The following is a 17,852-nucleotide window of genomic DNA, read 5'->3' on the forward strand; positions in this document are numbered from 1 at the left end:
ATTTACTACCATTGTGTCCCTGAGCAAGACACTTGACCCTGAGTGTCTCCAGGGGGGGGACTTCCCTGTAACTACTGATTGTAAGTTGCTCTGGATAAGGGCTTCTGGTAAATACATTTAAATGTAAATGTAGTACATACACACCAGAGAGATGCAGTCAACTGCATTTTATGTAGGATTAGGTTAAAATGGGTGCTTGACCTTTTTACTTTTGACTATGTAGTTCTATGCTCCAGGGCTCAGTAGTTCAAAATGCAATCCAATGAAATTTTGGAAAACCGATTGGATTGAATCTTAAAAAAAAAAAAAAAGTTCAAAAGGAAAAATAGATGGGATCATATCACCTAATCAAATCTCAATCTTTATCTGGATCAAACCAGCAGACAGGAAAAAAAAGAACCCCTCTGGTTCTTCAGAAACTCATGTGACGAAACGTAAAAACAAATAAATAAAAAATACATTTGTGCTCCTTTTTACATCTTATCAGTGAGCAACTGCAATGCTTCGCACGTTTGGAAGCCATGACGGTTGGTGAAGATAATGTTGTAGTGGAGGGGAGAATAAAAGTTCAAAAAGTGAATTAGTGCACAACATTTCTATTGAGAAATAAAAACCAGATGTGTTAATGTGCAATCAAAATGTTCAAAAATTTGTTTGTGAATTTGTATACAAACAAATACAATTTGTATAAAAAAAATCTGAATAAATGGTGGATTCATGGCAAAATTTGGGCAGAAACGTAAACACAGGTTTTGACCACAAAAGCATGTTTCCTGATTATATTATTTATATTTTGTACCATTGTTTAACTAAGACGGTGTCATTGAAAATAAAACAATAAGACATGATGCCTTACAGGATAGTAAATGAACCCGTATGAATTATCCGTAGCTTGAAATGAAAAGGTCTACTGCACATTGGTTATGTGAAAATTCAAATATTTGTAAAAAAAAAAAAAAAAAACCCAGAATAAAACATATCCTGGATTTCAAAATCCTGATAATTTTTTATCCAAATTAAATTATTTGAACAACTGGGCTACAGTTGTGAGTCTTTCTATCAGTCACCTACTGCACACTTATGTGAGCAGCTAGAAAGTTCAAGATTTTTTTCCGACATATTACACTTATTTTAAAATGCTTTGTGCAGACTCTACTATGGAATCGTGCATGAAACTTTGAAAAAGTCTGGAAAAACATTTACCGTAGACTTTCAAAACCAGCCAAGCACCCTGGTTAAAAAAACAACAAAACTGAACAAAAGACCACTAGATGGACAAATTAAAAAATTTCAACATTTGGAAACTATTTATTGAACATGTGCAACCAAGTCTCTGTTAAATACATAACTTTCACCTCTTAAATGCCAGAATGTTGGAGAGAGAATACCAATATTTACACTTTGTATAAGGAATGTTGCATGACACTTTAAGGCGTGAAGTCTTTTGGCTTTCATGTGATTGAAACGATAGTAAAAAGGAAAGGATGTGAAGCAGTCTCAGTGATGGAATCTTGATTAGGAAGCTAAAAGTCGTTTAATATATATATATTTATATTGTCTTTAATACCATGCCTCTAATCTTCCAAAAGAGGCAAGACTTATAAATTATACTTTGAAAAGAAAAAAAAAAAAAAATTGTATTTTACATATATTGGAGCCTATTTCCCACGATAACGTCACACCTGTAAACCCTGCAGAGATCCTCCTAGGCAACTGTTTTGAAGGTCTGAAGTATCAGGTTTGTTTGATGGATTAGCCGGTTGGCACTCATGAAGACGTTTATTGCCCTGTTAAATAAATTTTTTTTTTTAAAAATTTAAAATTTGCAACATGTTTTAACAAGAACTCATATTAACCGTATTAGAAAGAAAAAAAAAAAGAACCGCTTACTTTCCGTCCTTGAAGTATGTTTTCAGCGTGTCGCTGAAGCTTTTGGAGTACTTCACAAACTCCTTCTTTTGGTGTTCAAGTGCCTAAAGAATCCAATTCACAGAAGATCATCCCATCACAACATTGACTGACGTTCTAAAATCCACTCCGGAGCATTTCACGGGCCGGATTTGCTAATTAAATGCTTCTTTTAGGGGTGCGGGACTAAATGTGTGAGATGGCACCCACCCTGCGGTTCTGGTACTGGTACTTCTTGAAGACGTTGTTCACGGTGTCCAGCAGCTCCTTGATGGCACTGGCGATATCCCTGCGTGGGAGGCACAGCAGCAGCGTCACGCTACACGAACCACCGCTGCACTATCACAGGAGCGCCGCTGATTGTGTCGATAGGAATAAATTTGTCCTGATTTACGGTGCTGGCGGAACGCTAAACTAATTATAACAGTGCTGGCGCGGCCGACTGATGGGACAGTCTGCAGTTATGCTGTAAGTGAGACTGATGAGAACATCTATCCACAACATTCTTAACATAATCATGTGCAAATAAAAGCAACGAGGCAAGACAGCTGAAATAAGACACAATTCTGAAGAATTTAGCTACATGGCCAAACGAATACGTTTGATTCAGAAAACGAACTGAACAAAACAAGGTTACTTTATGGTCTGCAGGAAGCGCACGCGGTCATTGATCTCGTCCGGGATCTTGCTGAGGATCTGTTTTAACGCCCTCGCCTTCTCGTTCAGGTCCTGGAACTCCTGCTCTGGCCTCTCAATCAAGTATTCTGCAGAAAAGTGCGCAGAGGAAGGACATCAGGCCCCAACAAGGCGGCGCAAACACAGACAGAGCGAACACACCGGTGCAGTTTAAAAGCAAAGAAAACAAACGGAAAACAGCTCATGGCGACCATGTGACGCCACAGAATCGTTGGGATTATATGGTGCTTTTAAATGCCTTTAATTGCCTCTACCTTCTACATCATCTGCTGCCATGCGAAGTAAAGATTCTGTAAAGTTGATCTCCACATTCTTCTTCTCTAAGATCTTCAAGATGATGTCCTGAGTGAGACCTGGGTTCTCCTTCTCTGCCTGGAAAAAAAAAAAAAAAAACCCAATCAGCCCTGTTCATTTACTGCATTTGAGTAAGAGAGACCCTTCCTATCCAGGCTCTATCAGTCATAATAAAAACCCCATTTGCTTTTACAGCAATTACCAGACGCCCTTATCCAGAGCGACTTACAATCAGTAGTTACAGGGACAGTCCCCCCCTGGAGACACTCATGGTTAAGCGTCTTGCTCAGGGACACGATGGTAATAAGTGGGGTTTGAACCTGGATCTTCTGGTTCATAAGCGAGTGTGTTACCCACTAGGCTACTACCACTACTATTTTCAACTGTTCAGCTATAACGTACGTCATCAAGTGTGGACACGCCTTCTCTATGGAGGTCATTTTAAAGAACCGAATACAGGAAACATTCATAGTTATTTATCACTTTCTTGTAATTACTGACGTACCAAGTTAACATTTTACCTTAATAAACGCTGCCCGCAACGTCTGTGCTGCCGACATGTTTATCCTCTCCAACTGCCAATCAGAGCAACAGAGTTAACACACCGGCGGGAACAAACAACTCAGTTGGTTTAAAAGTACAGAGACAGTTCACTTTTTTCCCCCCCTATAACCTCATGCAGAAACCTGCTAGCGCCACATTTTTGTCTTGAGACCATTTTATGAAAAATGTTCGGAATAACTTGATCCCAACAATTTCCGCAGATGCAGCGGCCCTGGTGTCGTTCAGGCAGTGGGACTTTTCCTCGGTTTTACCAGCTGTGCTCTCTTATTTGTGGCAGAACACGAATGGCGCTATAAAAGCGCACTGGGAGTGTTGGCTAAAAAAAGAGGAGGAGCCTGCAGGCATGACTGAACGCTCTCGCACGCCCCAGTGTCCTCATTCTGGACTGTTTAATACCCCCCGTGTCAATATGTGACATGTCCAGGTGTTTGATCAAGGGCACCTCAGCGGTTCAGGACACAAACCGGCAACCTTCCAATTACGGGTCCGTTTCCAGCGCTGCCCCTGAAACGTCCATTTCACTGTCCTCTACTGATGCATGGGACATTTGCCTGACCCATTACTCCCGTCCTCTACAACACATTCGTATGCTGTATACCCCATACACTGGACACACTTCATCACTGCACTGTCTGGTACTTGTCTAATGGCCACAGGTTTTTGATTAAAGAAGCAACTGGACAAAGACAGGGGGTTTGACTACATAAGCACTCAATTACTATTTATTATACTTTTTCGTAATTTTGTTCTATTCAAACACATTTAACATTTTTATGGAAGAACAGAAATTTCTAAACTGTAGTGTAGTTGAGTAGAAGACTATGCAGCACTTTACAGACTTTTATTGGCTCGGTCATTTTGAAAGCTGTTACCTCGTTGAAAACAGGGTACATGACGGCGTACAATGTCATGGAAACCATGGAGCTCGTCTCTGCTTCATTCTTCATCTCTTCCATTGTCATCCTCGGTGGAGGGCCGACTCCAGGTGGGAACGTGCGATGGGGACAAGGCCACGAGCTTCTCACTGCAGCCCAGTGTTGCCAGATCCTAGACCTTAAAGAATGGTACCAGCACCTCAAAATTATTGTACTCCCAAAAAGATTATCGCACACACGCAATTGACGTTGCTCAGAAAATCTGCTTCAACAACACATAGCATCAAAGACTGCGCACGTTATGTGGTTTAAATCAACTTTTACCCACAGAACGAGTTCTGGATCGTGATTGGTCAGGCAACTGAAGCGCTGCATTATGGGATCTGTAGTTTGTGTGCTATCAGCGCTTCACATCGCCGGGCCGTTATAATAGATCTACATTAAATGATCTCGTTGCGCACAAACAAGCCAAGCATGAGAACAGACCTGTACCCTGGCGTGCTAATGAAACAACAATAAAACGAAGGGGTGAAATTATCGTAAATTGCGGGATCTTTTGTAATTATTGACCGTGCATCGTACAAGCACGATAATTATCGCGCAAGCACGGTGCATATCGTACGTGTGGCAACGCGTCGATGCCACCGCAGGTGAAGCCCGAGGACGTTACACAACGGCATTAGCGCTCGGCCTACGCCGCGTTATTAGCGGGACAGGAGCCCCGATTCTCGCCGGACGGCCGAAAGGCGTTGGCGAGAAGACGGGACCTGCGGCAAACACCAGCGCCGGGCCCCCCGACTCACTCGCAATTATCGCCCAGATTTAACCAAGCGCACAACGAGCTTCTGCTCCAGCCACGGCGGAGTTTCGCGCTAATTAGCCCGGTCTTTCCCCGACAACCTTCTTAATTAGTCAGCTTGAAGGAAGCAGCGACTGCAAATGCAGAAAAATGACATTTAATGTAGACTGGCGTTCTGCGGACAGGCTGAAAGCCGGCGAGGGCTGGAAGCTAACATGCTAACTAGCTCATTTGGGGCCAATCCGCTTCGCTCGTTACAGTGGACCGAGGAAAACGTCCCGAATCGTCGACACGCCAACACCCAGAAACAGGACGCACTTTACCTCCTCCCGTCCCAAGTTACGCGTGTAAAATATTAAGCTTTTCCGTCGGCGCGGTGGCTTCCCTTTTCCCCGTAAACCAGTGTTTTCTTTTCAACTTCAAGACGGAAATCGGCGGCGCTTCTTCTGCGGTGCTTCGGAGGCGGAAGCGAGCCGCCCTGCTATCTGCCGCCCCCTACACGTATAGCTGTCATTTCCATTTCGCCATTACGGCATTTTGCCAGACGCCCTCATCCAGAGCGACTTACTTACTTCCGGGGACAGTCAGGGTTCAGTGTCCTGCTTGGGGACTCGACGGTAGAAAGTGGGGTTCGAACCTGGGTCTTCTAGGATAGGCTACTACCAGACGCCCTTATCCAGCCTTACAGTCAGTAGTGACGGGGACAGTCCCCCCCTGGAGACACTCAGGGTTCAGTGTCTTGCTCAGGGACACGACGGAAGTAAGTGTGGTTTGAACCTGGGTCTTCTGGTTCAAAGGCAAGTGTGTGTGTGTGTGTGTGTGTGTGTGAGAGAGAGAGACCCACTAGGCCCATGTAACGTCCCGCAAAAACTTGCACACCCAATGTCAAGTTCTCACAAAATAAAGACATTGACCATTTAAAGTACCACTCTTGAGCACGTATAATGTGCAAATAAAAAGAGCATTAACATGCACATAATGTCACCCATTTTACAAACCCAATTTATTTTACTTTTGACAATTTATACACGTTGAGCATATATGGTCACAAAAACAGCAACATAAAAACATGGCAAATGGTGTTTTATTTATCACATCTCGGCTCTTTGATTTCTGTGGATGTCCTTGGGATCCTCTCCCTCTTCTTCAACTATTGCATCGTTGTAGTCTCCTCCTCTGTTTGCATCCTTTCTGTGCGCTTCATCCGGCAAATCTTGGTCTTCTTCTTCTCTCCATGCTCCCTGAAGAGACAAATGGCCATAAAAAACCTTCCCAAAACATTCACAATATTATAGATTTGTATTATTGTGAAGTGATTGTTTTTGTGAAACACTGCAGCACAGCACACTGTAACATGACTAAATGTGTCCTCTGCTTGTAACCATCACCGTTGGTGAGCAGTGGGCAGCCATGACAGGCGCCCGGGGAGCAGCGTGTGGGTACGGTGCTTTGCTCAGTGGCAACTTGGCAACCTTCTGATTATGAGTCAGTTTCCTTACCCGCCAGGCCACCACTGTTTGCCGAAAATGACGTTCAAATTTAAACCCAAAATTAACAAGAGAAAATAAAACACGTGTGTACCTGTTCTCCATGGTCCTCACTGTAGGGATCGTCTTCTGTGTCCTCCTCTGCATCCTTCCTCTCCTTCCCGTCCTCCATGTCCTCCACAACCTTAAGAGGAATGGAAGATCCTTACTGTCTAATCCAAAAGCTTCGGACAGGCAGACCTGGTCTATCAGAGTTATGGAGAGCCCTTACATCCTCCTCATACTGATCATCCGGATTGTTGTCTTGCTGCTCTGGGTTTCCTGCCATCTACAGGACAGTGAAGATATTCACATTTTACATCGTCGTCAGCATTTCTGCTCAGCAGCGTGGAGCAACGGTCCACCCAAACCACAGTCAACCCGTCTGGCGGTGGATGGACGTCTGCCACCATTCCACACGCGACCAAGACCACACACACTTCTCACCACTAGCTGCTCATCCTCTGCAGCCCGCTCGCGGCTGCCGGCTGCCTGATGCTGCTGTGCATGGAAAACTTTGTCGTGCTCGGCCTCCTCAAACTCGTCCTCCCCCTGGTTGTTTGGATCGTCCTCAGGGTCCACTTCCATTTCTTTAACCGCCTGAACAAGAGGTGTGAAGGACAAGTAACCTATGTCCAACCACAAGCTAAACCCCAGCTAATCTAATTTTAGTAAAATTTAGTAAAAGGAGTGAAAAGCACGTTAAGACCTACAGGACACTGTTGGGATGCCGGCCACAAATTATTCAACTAATTAAAATACAGTACAGGCCAAAATTTTGGACACCTTCTCATTCAATGTGTTTTCTTTATTTTCATGACCATTTACGTTGGTAGATTCTCACTGAAGGCATCAAAACTATGAATGAACACATGTGGAGTTATGTACTTAACAAAAAAGGTGAAATAACTGAAAACATGTTTTATATTCTAGTGTCTTCAAAATAGCCGCCCTTTGCTCATTCTCTCGATCAGCTTCAAGAGGTCTTCACCTGAAATGCTTTTCCAACAGTATTGAAGGAGCTCCCAGTGGTGTTTAGCACTTGTTGGCCCCTTTGCCTTCACTCTGGGGTCCAGCTCAACCCAAACCATCTGGATTGGGTTCAGGTCCGGTGACTGTGGAGGTCAGGTCTCCACTTTTTGTTAAGTACATAACTCCACATGTGTTCATTCATAGTTTTGATGCCTTCAGTGAGAATCTACCAACGTAAATGGTCATGAAAATAAAGAAAACACCTTGAATGAGAAAGTGTCCAAACTTTTGGCCTGTACTGTATGTCCATATTATTTCGCAGGAGTTTGCAAAGTTACATAGTGAAAACATTTCAGCAGCAAACATCAAGGCAGGAAGTGCGTCAATGTTCAATATTTTCATATTTCCATCAGTTTCAGAACCACATCAGCTCTGGGAATCTCCAGCTGGATTTTTATACCACGCAGAAATATGCATCAACTTGCTGAAAATCTGAATCTTCTTACCTTAGCTGGTGCATGAAAGTCCCCTAGACCAATGTTATGTTCATCCTTGTGAAGTGGTATTATGTTAACTTCTGCAAAGCATAAAATACACGACATAAAGGTTATGTAGATTGCAGTTTTTCTTGGAACTTGTAAAGCTTCTGATGAATTTAGACTGAACTTAAAATCTCTGGCTGACCCTTGTGTTTCTGAAGACTCTCTGCAGTCCTGTGCAGCCCAGAGAGGTTCAGCTTGTGGCCAGGGTCTCTATGCAGAAAATCACGTTTGGGCTCCATCTTCCCCCCTTGATTCTTAAAAATCTTCCTCCCCTCCTCTTCTTCCACTTCGACAGGATTATCCGCCCACTGGCTCTGCTTCAAAGCGCCTTTTCCTTTCCGGCTGCCGCCTGTCTCGCCCATATCTTCAGCTCTAGGGCCTGATACCCCGGGCTTTATTTCTTTTCTGTGACCAAGCACCTTAAACAAAAAGAGAAAAGCCAGGGCATCAGTGTTTAATTCCCAGAAATGCCTCAGTATCCAGCTAATCCAGTCGAAAGGCTCCTATCCCTACACTGTAGTTCAACAACAATGACAAAGTAATACCAAAATATTCATATATATTTTATATTCACCCTAACCGCCAAATCATGACAAACTGCAAATGTTACCGACAATTGTAACAGGAAGACATAAGCGGCCCCATAGTCAGAAGGTTGCCGGTTCGAATCCCGAACAGCCAAGGTGCCACAGAGGTGCCACTGAGTAAAAGCACCATCCCCACACACTGCTCCCCGGGCGCCTGTCATGGCTGCCCACTGCTCACCAAGGGTGATGGGTCAAATACAGAGGACACATTTTGTTGTGTCACCGTGTGCTGTGCTGCAGTGTTTCACAATCACTTCACTTTCACTTCACTTTTGAAATGTTGTAACCTGTCTGTTCTTTGACCGCAGTGTTCACAATAGCTCTCTATGCCTATAATTTTATATTTGGAAAGGGCTTCTTTCTTGTCGGGCATCTCTGTACTTTATTACTTTATAATGGTTGGTGCTGACGATCAATAGTAGTTATAATTACACAATTAACTGTAACAAATTACAGTTCCACGTTTTTGTATAACATGTGACGTAAAACTCCCCAAAGCTCACCTATAAAATCTATTTTTAAATTTGTGCCCTGCCCCTCCTCATTTTCTCGTTCTCATCATGCATCCTGCCATTGAATTAAATAAACGTTTTTTTTTACTTGAGGTTTCTCACGAGCTGGACCGTGCTCCGGTGTGCTCAGGCTGGTGTTAGTCCTGGTCTGCGCCTCTGTCACTCTGTGCCCGTGCGTGGGCGGGTCCGTGACGGGACTCCGTGGCTCCGAATGGGCACTGGGTTTGTCCAGCCCTGTCCCTTTAAGCCTCTTCAGCTCTTCCACCTGCATCTTTATGGATATGTAAGCATTCCCCGTAAATTCCAGCATGCTGGAGAGCTGAGACTAATGATGATTCTTGCCCAACATGCATACAACTAAAAAAGGTTAAAAGATGAAATATTATTGCATTATTGCTCACAATGAAGCTTAGCTGCTCTAAAATGGTTACAGGGTGAATTTCTATTAGTAAAAGTTCAGAGAAATATCTTGGTATAACTATATATCTTTATCATCAGGAAAAAATACACCAATCAGCCACAGTGTTAAAACCACTGGCAGCTGAAGGAAACAACACTGATGGTGTGTGCTGGACAACTGGTCCAGAACATTCCCAGCACAGCAGGTCTTGCGGGGTGGTTCTGACATATCAGTGGCTCTCACCAATTTGGATGGGAAAAACGTTCAAGGGAGGTTTGAGGAACATGACAAAAACCATCAAATTCCAAATTCCTCAGGGTGGTGTGTGATGTGGTGGAAGGTCTGGTCCATGATCTGCTGAGTTTTAATGCTGTGGCTGATCGCTGCTTGTCGAATGCTGTGCGAAACAGGAACGTAGCATGCAGACAGCCGTTTAGTTCCTTCTCGCAGGCACCGCATCCACACATCACAGTTTAACAGTCTGCCGCCCCCTACAGATGGGTTCTCAACGGACAGTGATGTGCTCTTTGCCCGACAACCTACCATGACACTCAGTTTAGAAGCCAGGGGTTTCCTACAGTACCAACTGAGCTCCAATCACATGTGGCTCCTCAAGTCCACAGACTCTGCAGGGCTAGACAGCACCCACAAATTACAGGGGTAAGTGATGAAAAAGGCATTCATAAAAACACCAATAATTACAGATTAGTAAAGAGGGTCGGAGCACAGCTGTTAGCATTTTACAGGTTAAACAGGAAGTAACGCTGCGCCGAGGGTTAGACTGCTGGAGCAAAAACGTTCAGATCATGCAGCGATGGGGTCAGCGAAGCAGCGTCACCGAGCCCCGCCCGGTCACCTGAGCCACGGCGAGCGCGCTCTTGTGGTCCTGGACTGTCAATGTGAGCTGGTCATTTGCCGTCTTCAGATCCTTGTGTTGTTTCTGGATATGAACAGGAAAAAGAACTATTTACTCTTGACTAACTATTACTATATTACCTTTGTCTTTAAGTAACATTTAAATTTGTTTGAGGAACATCAGGATCAATTACATTTTTACAATTATAATTTTTATACAGCTTCTGTGTATTTTATTTTATGACAGAAAAATAATTTTACAAAAGAATCACCACAAATGGTCATTTTCTTCAGTATGTAAGTCTTTGTGTTCCTGATGCCTGTGGGTTGGTTTTTGATCATTTCTTTTGTTTTTAATAAATGTTCTTGGATCCTTAAAACAAGCTTCTGCGTCTCATTCCCCTTTACACCCGGAATCATGACACCGTTTGGAATGTCAAGTGACATTATTTTAAAAAGCACATGTCAGTGCTCATTAATATTATATATATGATTTTCCAGACCAAAACGGAACATGATGCTTATTTAATTTTGCACAGTTCTATATCGTTTATACATTCACATAGAAATACATGTAAACAGTTTAGAGTCATACCCGCACATCCAGTAACTGACTGTGAATGTTCAGATGGGCTTTCCTCAACTGTCTGTTTTCCTCCTGTAGGTTATACACGTTCTCTAAAGCAAGGTGAGCACAAGCATCACAAAGATCAGAAGGATGGACAATAACAGCCATTGCATACGTAACGATGGATTTTTATACCTTTGAGTCTGGAAATCTCAACTTCCTTCGTCCTGCTCAGATTGTCCATCTGCATCTTGTGCTCGTCCTCGAGCCGCTCGTGGTCCTCTCCCTGGTTCCGGTGCTTCTCCTGCAGGTCGTAGTACTGCTCCTTCAGCTCCTCGTGCTGACTCTGCAACACGGGAAGAACAGCGCTCGGCGGGACAATCACAGGTCAAAGGTCAAGGCATGCTGCCGCCGAGTACCTTCAGGATCTGGTGCTGTGCGTGCAAGCCGTGGAAGCGGCTGATCGACTCTTGCTGTCAACACCGAATTAAATAAGAATTAAATACAGAAGTAAAAAAAATTTATAATTTACCCGAAAGAAACAACTGGATGAAATAATCACATTTATGCTATTATTTTTTTACACGTCTCTATGGGGGACTTTCAAGAAAGGGTAGAGGAGGACATGTCCTTAGCCGCCCCCCCCCCAGACTTTTCAATCTGTGAATATACAAAGAAACGCTCTACGCAGCCTTTACCCTATGAGCAAAAACCAAAAAGCACTCAACACACCTTCTCCTTGTTCAGCGTCTGTTCCGACTCGAGCTTGTGCACGAGGAAATCTGTGACGAAATGGAGAGACGGCGAGAGGGAGTGAGGACAGCGGACTCAGTAGATTCAGCCTTGTGGGTTTTGTACCTTCTTTAGCCTTCTTGTGGTCCAGTCTTTCCTTCTGCAGAGACTTCTCCAGCCGGGACCGGTGCTCATAAACCACTTATGCACAGAGAGAGGACACGAGAGAAGGACGATGACGTTAACTTAATCAATGCACTACCAACACGCCCTCAGATCAGACAGAACAACCTCATCTCAGTGGCTACACCCCAGCCACTATGAGCCGAGCCCCTCATCCGGTAAAAAAAGGCCACAGACCTTCACAGACCTTCACAGAGACAGGAAGTCGGGATGCTGACCATTATTTCAGCTACTGAACTAAATCACATAAAATAAAGATTCTATTGTATGTCTAAAGCAGCAGTTTTCAAACCAAAAAAAAAAACAATTCCAAATCCATTATGACAGATTTTTTAACATACCAAATTTAAATAATACCAAGTTATGTATATATGCCTTTATTAATGGTTGTTATTTGTGTCATTTTAACAAGATTCATTATTGAAAAGGTTTGTGTCCACACTATAGACTGCCCTCCATAACTATTTGCACTCCTGGTTAAGATGTGTTCTTTAGCTTCTAATAAATTCAGTTTTGTTCTAAATAATATAGGACCACAATGGAAAAAAAGGGTATTTATTCAGTGGGGGGAAAAAACACATTAAGAAATAATTCTTTTACATTAAATCACGTGTGCCACAATTATTAGCAGCCCTGATGTTAATACTTTGCACAACCCCCTTTTGCCAACAAAACAGCACCTAATCTTCTCCTTGAACGTTTCACAAGATGGGAGAATACAGAAAGAGGGATCTTCGGCCATTCCTCTTTGCACAACCACCCAGCGACCTGGGTCCTCTCCTCTGCACTCTCCTTTTCAGCTCATTCCACAGGTTCTCAATGGGGTTGAGGTCTGGGGACTGAGATGGCCATTTCTGTGTAGACCTGGTCATTATCTTGCTGAAAGACTCAGTGACGACCCATGGTAGTAGCCTAGTGGGTAACACACTCGCCTATGAACCAGAAGACCCAGGTTCGAACCCCACTTACTACCATTGTGTCCCTGAGCAAGACACTTAACCCTGAGTGTCCCCGGGGGTGACTGTCCCTGTAACTACTGATTGTAAGTCGCTCTGGGGAGTGAGAAAAGTGCATGACTCCCAACCACCTTGTTGGCTTGGAAATATCACCTGATGTTTTGGAGACTTTGTGACCTAAAAAGATGGTTCCGTTGGTTGCAATTCTTTTAACCGTGAGCTTCTGAGAACATTTTATTTCTCGTACACCCTCCTCTATGTGCGTGGAGGCTTGTTCAACACTGTTCCAGTTGTTTAAAACATCTCAATGGTTCGTCTGACGGCCATTTTCTTGCATGGTCTCTGTGTTTCGTCACATTTATTTACACCAGGAAAATGGGAGTCAATTTAAAAAAAGTTCATTTAAAATGAAATGTTCCTAGATCAACTTTGAAAACTAAACTTTGTAAACTTTGTATAGAAATAACAGAAATACCTCAATTACAGTTACAGGGTGCCAATAATTGTGGAACAGGTGATTGTATGAAAAATTATAATTTTTCCCCCCTTGAAATTCACTTGAGTTGAATGTTACATTTTTCCACAATGTCCAGTGTGAGAGTTGAATTTATTTGACGTCTTAACTAGGGATGCCAATAATTATATAGGGCAGTGTATCTAATTTCCAGATTGGACATGCTCTTCTCCCACATATAGGATATTTTAGTTAATGTCACTGAAACTTGTGACATACAGAAGCACTATTTTTGATGCACTGTGCTGCTTATTTGTGTAATATTGAAGTCAAAGTTCTGTCCAATTTTGATATCAGTTCCACAGCCTTCATGAGACTCATCCACATCCTCGGCATAGACAATTTACAACTTTAAAAATGACATCTGATCATTAAACCGTCCAGGGATGTACTGAGGAACACAAAGATGGTGTTTGTTCACTTCAGTGCGTCCAGTGCATTCAAGACGAGTTGAAATTGTCCCACCAGGTATCATTAAACCGCACAGTCTCACCGCTCTGCTATATGCACAGAGAACCCAAAAAATAACACGAGCTGTAGAAATATCACAATACGGTGGCATCTCAAGCCCTGGCACAGGGGCGGGTTCTGTCCACCTTTGGACATGACGAACTACTAGGCCAGTGCAATCAGAGGCTACAGGTCCTCTCATGTTAGAAGATTCCCAGAATATCTCCAGATATTTTGGGAAGATCTGTCGAAGTTCTGCGTGATACAATCTTTTCCAATGCTGTCTCCAATGATAATTGGGCCAAAATGACAAAATTCAATTCATGAGTGACTGTTGTGATTCAAACAAGTAAATTAGCTGCATTACTTATTGCCCAATAGGCTAAACAGCAGATAATAAGCTTTGTGGAAAAAAATGAGTTGATAATTACATGCAGAAGACAAAACATGACCGCTCTTAATTAAAGGACAACAAGGTCCCCGATCGTGAAAATGTCACTTTGTTCCCCGAGCCTATGGTCCTGCAGTGGCTAGAAACGGCGATATGTGTAAAGCGTGCTTCGCCGTTCAGAGAGATCTGGAATGTGGTTACCTCCCGCTTCTCATGCCTACTCTGGTTCCACGATTCGTTCTGGAGTTTCGTCATCGTCACTGTTGTGCTCCTGATTGCCCTGATTGTTTTAGTCCAAGCCGGGGTATAAATGTATGCCCATTGTATCGCGTCCTTGTCGGGTTATGGAGTCGTGTTACGTGTATTAAACCCCGCGTTATGGTTTATAGTCGTACGAAGGCGTCCATTCTTCCACCACGTTCCTAGTTTCAAGAATGTGGTTTAAATAATAATAACAGCGTGTGTTGCTAGTATGTAACTGAAAACTGATCATTCTGAAAATAACATGGCATCAATAATTAGTTTATGATCCACAAAGTTATCATATTGATGAAGGTATCAATATGAAGGTACAGCTAAATATCACTTTTCAAATATTCATTTAACTCAGCTTAACCAGCAGCACCAGCTTAACTCATTTTACTGTTCACAGTTTTCTTCTTCATTTTCATTGTATTGTTAGTAATATCAATAATAATAATAATAATAACAATAATGTGAGAAATTGAACTTTTTTTGGCTCAGTGTATACAGTCAGAAATCACGATCATTTGATCCCCATTTGACTATTCCACCTGTACTCATGTTGTTCAGCAGGAGAGGAGGTTTGTCTGTCCGCATGTCCACCTGTCTTTATGTCCGCCTGTCTTTCTGTTTGTCCCTCAGTATGTCCGGCTGTCTGTCTGTCAATACGTCTGTCTGTCTGTCCGTCAATATGTCTGCATATTTGTGTGTCTGTCTGTTTGTCCCTCAGTATGTCCGTCTGTCTGTTTGTCCATCAGTATGTCCACCTGTCTGTCTGTCCCCCTGTCTGTCTGTCAGTATGTCTACCTATTGTCTGTCTGTCCGTCAGTATGTACGCCTATTTGTCTGTCTGTCCCCCCGTCTGTCTGTCAGTATATCCCCCTGTCTGTCTGTCAGTTTGTCCGCCTGCCTGTCCGTCAGTATGTCTGCCTATTTGTCTGTCTGTCTGCCTGCCTGTCTGTCCGTCAGTATGTACGCCTATTTGTCTGTCTGTCCCCCCGTTTGTCCGTCAGTATGTCCCCCTGTCTGTCTGTCAGTTTGTCCCCGTCTGTCTGTCAGTATGTCTGCCTATTTGTCTGTCTGTCCGTCAGTATGTACGCCTATTTGTCTGTCTGTCCCCCCGTTTGTCCGTCAGTATGTCCCCCTGTCTGTCTGTCAGTTTGTCCCCGTCTGTCTGTCAGTATGTCTGCCTATTTGTCTGTCTGTCCGTCAGTAGGTACGCCTATTTGTCTGTCTGTCCCCCCGTCTGTCCGTCAGTATGTCCCCCTGTCTGTCTGTCAGTATGTCCCCCTGTCTGTCTGTCTGTCCGTCAGTATGTCCGCCTGTCTGTCTGTCAGTATGTCTGCCTATTTGTGTCTGTCCGTCAGTAGGTACGCCTATTTGTCTGTCTGTCCCCCCGTCTGTCCGTCAGTATGTCCCCCTGTCTGTCTGTCAGTATGTCCCCCGTCTGTCTGTCTGTCCCCCCGTCTGTCTGTCAGTTTGTCCGCCTGCCTGTCCGTCAGTATGTCTGCCTATTTGTCTGTCTGTCCGTCAGTATGTACGCCTATTTGTCTGTCTGTCCCCCCGTTTGTCCGTCAGTATGTCCCCCTGTCTGTCTGTCAGTTTGTCCCCCTGTCTGTCTGTCAGTATGTCTGCCTATTTGTCTGTCTGTCCGTCAGTAGGTACGCCTATTTGTCTGTCTGTCCCCCCGTCTGTCCGTCAGTATGTCCCCCTGTCTGTCTGTCAGTATGTCCCCCTGTCCGTCAGTATGTCCGCCTGTCTGTCTGTCAGTATGTCTGCCTATTTGTGTCTGTCCGTCAGTAGGTACGCCTATGTGTCTGTCTGTCCCCCCGTCTGTCCGTCAGTATGTCCCCCTGTCTGTCTGTCAGTTTGTCCGCCTGCCTGTCCGTCAGTATGTCCGCCTATGTGTCTGTCTGTCCCCCCGTCTGTCCGTCAGTATGTCCCCCTGTCTGTCTGTCAGTTTGTCCGCCTGCCTGTCCGTCAGTATGTCTGCCTATTTGTCTGTCTGTCCGTCAGTATGTACGCCTATTTGTCTGTCTGTCCCCCCGTTTGTCCGTCAGTATGTCCCCCTGTCTGTCTGTCAGTTTGTCCCCCTGTCTGTCTGTCAGTATGTCTGCCTATTTGTCTGTCTGTCCGTCAGTAGGTACGCCTATTTGTCTGTCTGTCCCCCCGTCTGTCCGTCAGTATGTCCCCCTGTCTGTCTGTCAGTATGTCCCCCTGTCCGTCTGTCTGTCCGTCAGTATGTCCGCCTCTGTCTGTCAGTATGTCTGCCTATTTGTGTCTGTCCGTCAGTAGGTACGCCTATGTGTCTGTCTGTCCCCCCGTCTGTCCGTCAGTATGTCCCCCTGTCTGTCTGTCAGTTTGTCCGCCTGCCTGTCCGTCAGTATGTCCGCCTATGTGTCTGTCTGTCCCCCCGTCTGTCCGTCAGTATGTCCCCCTGTCTGTCTGTCAGTTTGTCCGCCTGCCTGTCCGTCAGTATGTCTGCCTATTTGTCTGTCTGTCCGTCAGTATGTACGCCTATTTGTCTGTCTGTCCCCCCGTCTGTCTGTCAGTTTGTCCGCCTGCCTGTCCGTCAGTATGTCCCCCCTGTGTCTGTCCGTCAGTATGTCCCCCCTGTGTCTGTCCGGGCCGAGTTACCTTGCAGCTGGGCGGACAGGGACTCCTGGTGCTGCTGGTATTTCAGCGCCACCGTCTCCGCCTTCTTCAGCTGCTTGCGCATCTCGTACGAGACCACGAGTGCGTACACGGTGCCGCACAGCACGGTGAGGAGCAGGAGCGAGTGGAGCAGCTTCTTCTGCCTCCGGGAACAGGCGCTTTTCCCCATCCTCCGCGGGACAAGTCCTCACTTCATGCCGCACGGACGCATGCCCAGATTCTCATACGTGTCATCGTGTCGTAAAGTTGCCTCTCCTGGAAAAACTGGATGTCCCCCCCCCCACCATCCGGACCAGGAAGTCCCTCCCTCGTCCCTCTTTGAACTCCACAAAGGAAAAACTTTTCGACTTGGAGTAAAGAAACCGACGCGGTTTGGGTTCTTTTCACGGCCCGGATGGACGAAAACTCGACTGGTCGTCGTGTCGAACTCGCTTTTTCACGAACACGCTCTCGGGCTTAAACGTGGGGCCCATTTTTCCTTCCTTCCTTCTTTTTCTTTTCTTTTTTTTTTTTTAACAGACTCAGCCATGACAGAAAAGTAAAGTCTGGCGGAGAACAGAGTCCCGTGCAATGACACCACTGTCCTCCGGGGGGCGCCAGACCTCCCAAAACCCCGGCGGCCCGTGGGGG

At 44.8% G+C, this 17,852-nt stretch overlaps 2 protein-coding genes across 2 annotated transcripts; both read right to left on the reverse strand.

Moving 5' to 3' along the window:
• Nucleotides 1-1,284: 1,284 nt before the first annotated feature.
• Nucleotides 1,285-5,615, reverse strand: pdcd10b (programmed cell death 10b). The gene is made up of 8 exons (XM_028976881.1): nucleotides 5,460-5,615; nucleotides 4,335-4,515; nucleotides 3,420-3,473; nucleotides 2,859-2,976; nucleotides 2,546-2,672; nucleotides 2,119-2,197; nucleotides 1,891-1,973; nucleotides 1,285-1,787 (listed from the first exon to the last, which is right to left on the reverse strand). Exons 2-8 carry the CDS (start codon nucleotides 4,422-4,424, stop codon nucleotides 1,706-1,708), a joined length of 633 nt encoding a protein of 210 aa, XP_028832714.1. The 5' UTR covers nucleotides 4,425-4,515; nucleotides 5,460-5,615; the 3' UTR covers nucleotides 1,285-1,705.
• Nucleotides 5,616-6,112: 497 nt separating this feature from the next.
• On the reverse strand, nucleotides 6,113-17,680 carry LOC114788469 (Golgi integral membrane protein 4-like). The gene is made up of 14 exons (XM_028977084.1): nucleotides 17,205-17,680; nucleotides 11,957-12,031; nucleotides 11,831-11,880; nucleotides 11,518-11,571; nucleotides 11,294-11,444; nucleotides 11,126-11,208; nucleotides 10,532-10,615; nucleotides 9,364-9,546; nucleotides 8,319-8,595; nucleotides 8,141-8,211; nucleotides 7,110-7,262; nucleotides 6,895-6,951; nucleotides 6,718-6,807; nucleotides 6,113-6,377 (listed from the first exon to the last, which is right to left on the reverse strand). Exons 1-14 carry the CDS (start codon nucleotides 17,389-17,391, stop codon nucleotides 6,228-6,230), a joined length of 1,665 nt encoding a protein of 554 aa, XP_028832917.1. The 5' UTR covers nucleotides 17,392-17,680; the 3' UTR covers nucleotides 6,113-6,227.
• Between the last annotated feature and the right edge of the window lie 172 nt (nucleotides 17,681-17,852).

This window comes from Denticeps clupeoides, chromosome 4, assembly GCF_900700375.1.
Source record: "Denticeps clupeoides chromosome 4, fDenClu1.1, whole genome shotgun sequence".
Lineage (NCBI taxonomy): Eukaryota > Metazoa > Chordata > Actinopteri > Clupeiformes > Denticipitidae > Denticeps > Denticeps clupeoides.

Bases quoted from the DNA above. Each gene is read 5' to 3' on its own strand.
- LOC114788469 (XM_028977084.1), bottom strand. From the start codon at position 17,391: ATGGGGAAAAGCGCCTGTTCCCGGAGGCAGAAGAAGCTGCTCCACTCG. The intron at 8,212-8,318 runs GTCAGCCAGAGA...TATGCTTTGCAG, and splicing joins GAGTCTTCAGAAACACAAGG to AAGTTAACATAATACCACTT. The intron at 6,378-6,717 runs GTACACACGTGT...TTGTCTCTTCAG, and splicing joins GTGAGGACCATGGAGAACAG to GGAGCATGGAGAGAAGAAGA.
- pdcd10b (XM_028976881.1), bottom strand. From the start codon at position 4,424: ATGACAATGGAAGAGATGAAGAATGAAGCAGAGACGAGCTCCATGGTT. The intron at 3,474-4,334 runs GTAACAGCTTTC...TCTGATTGGCAG, and splicing joins TGTACCCTGTTTTCAACGAG to TTGGAGAGGATAAACATGTC. The intron at 2,198-2,545 runs GTAACCTTGTTT...CCTCCCACGCAG, and splicing joins CGCTTCCTGCAGACCATAAA to GGATATCGCCAGTGCCATCA.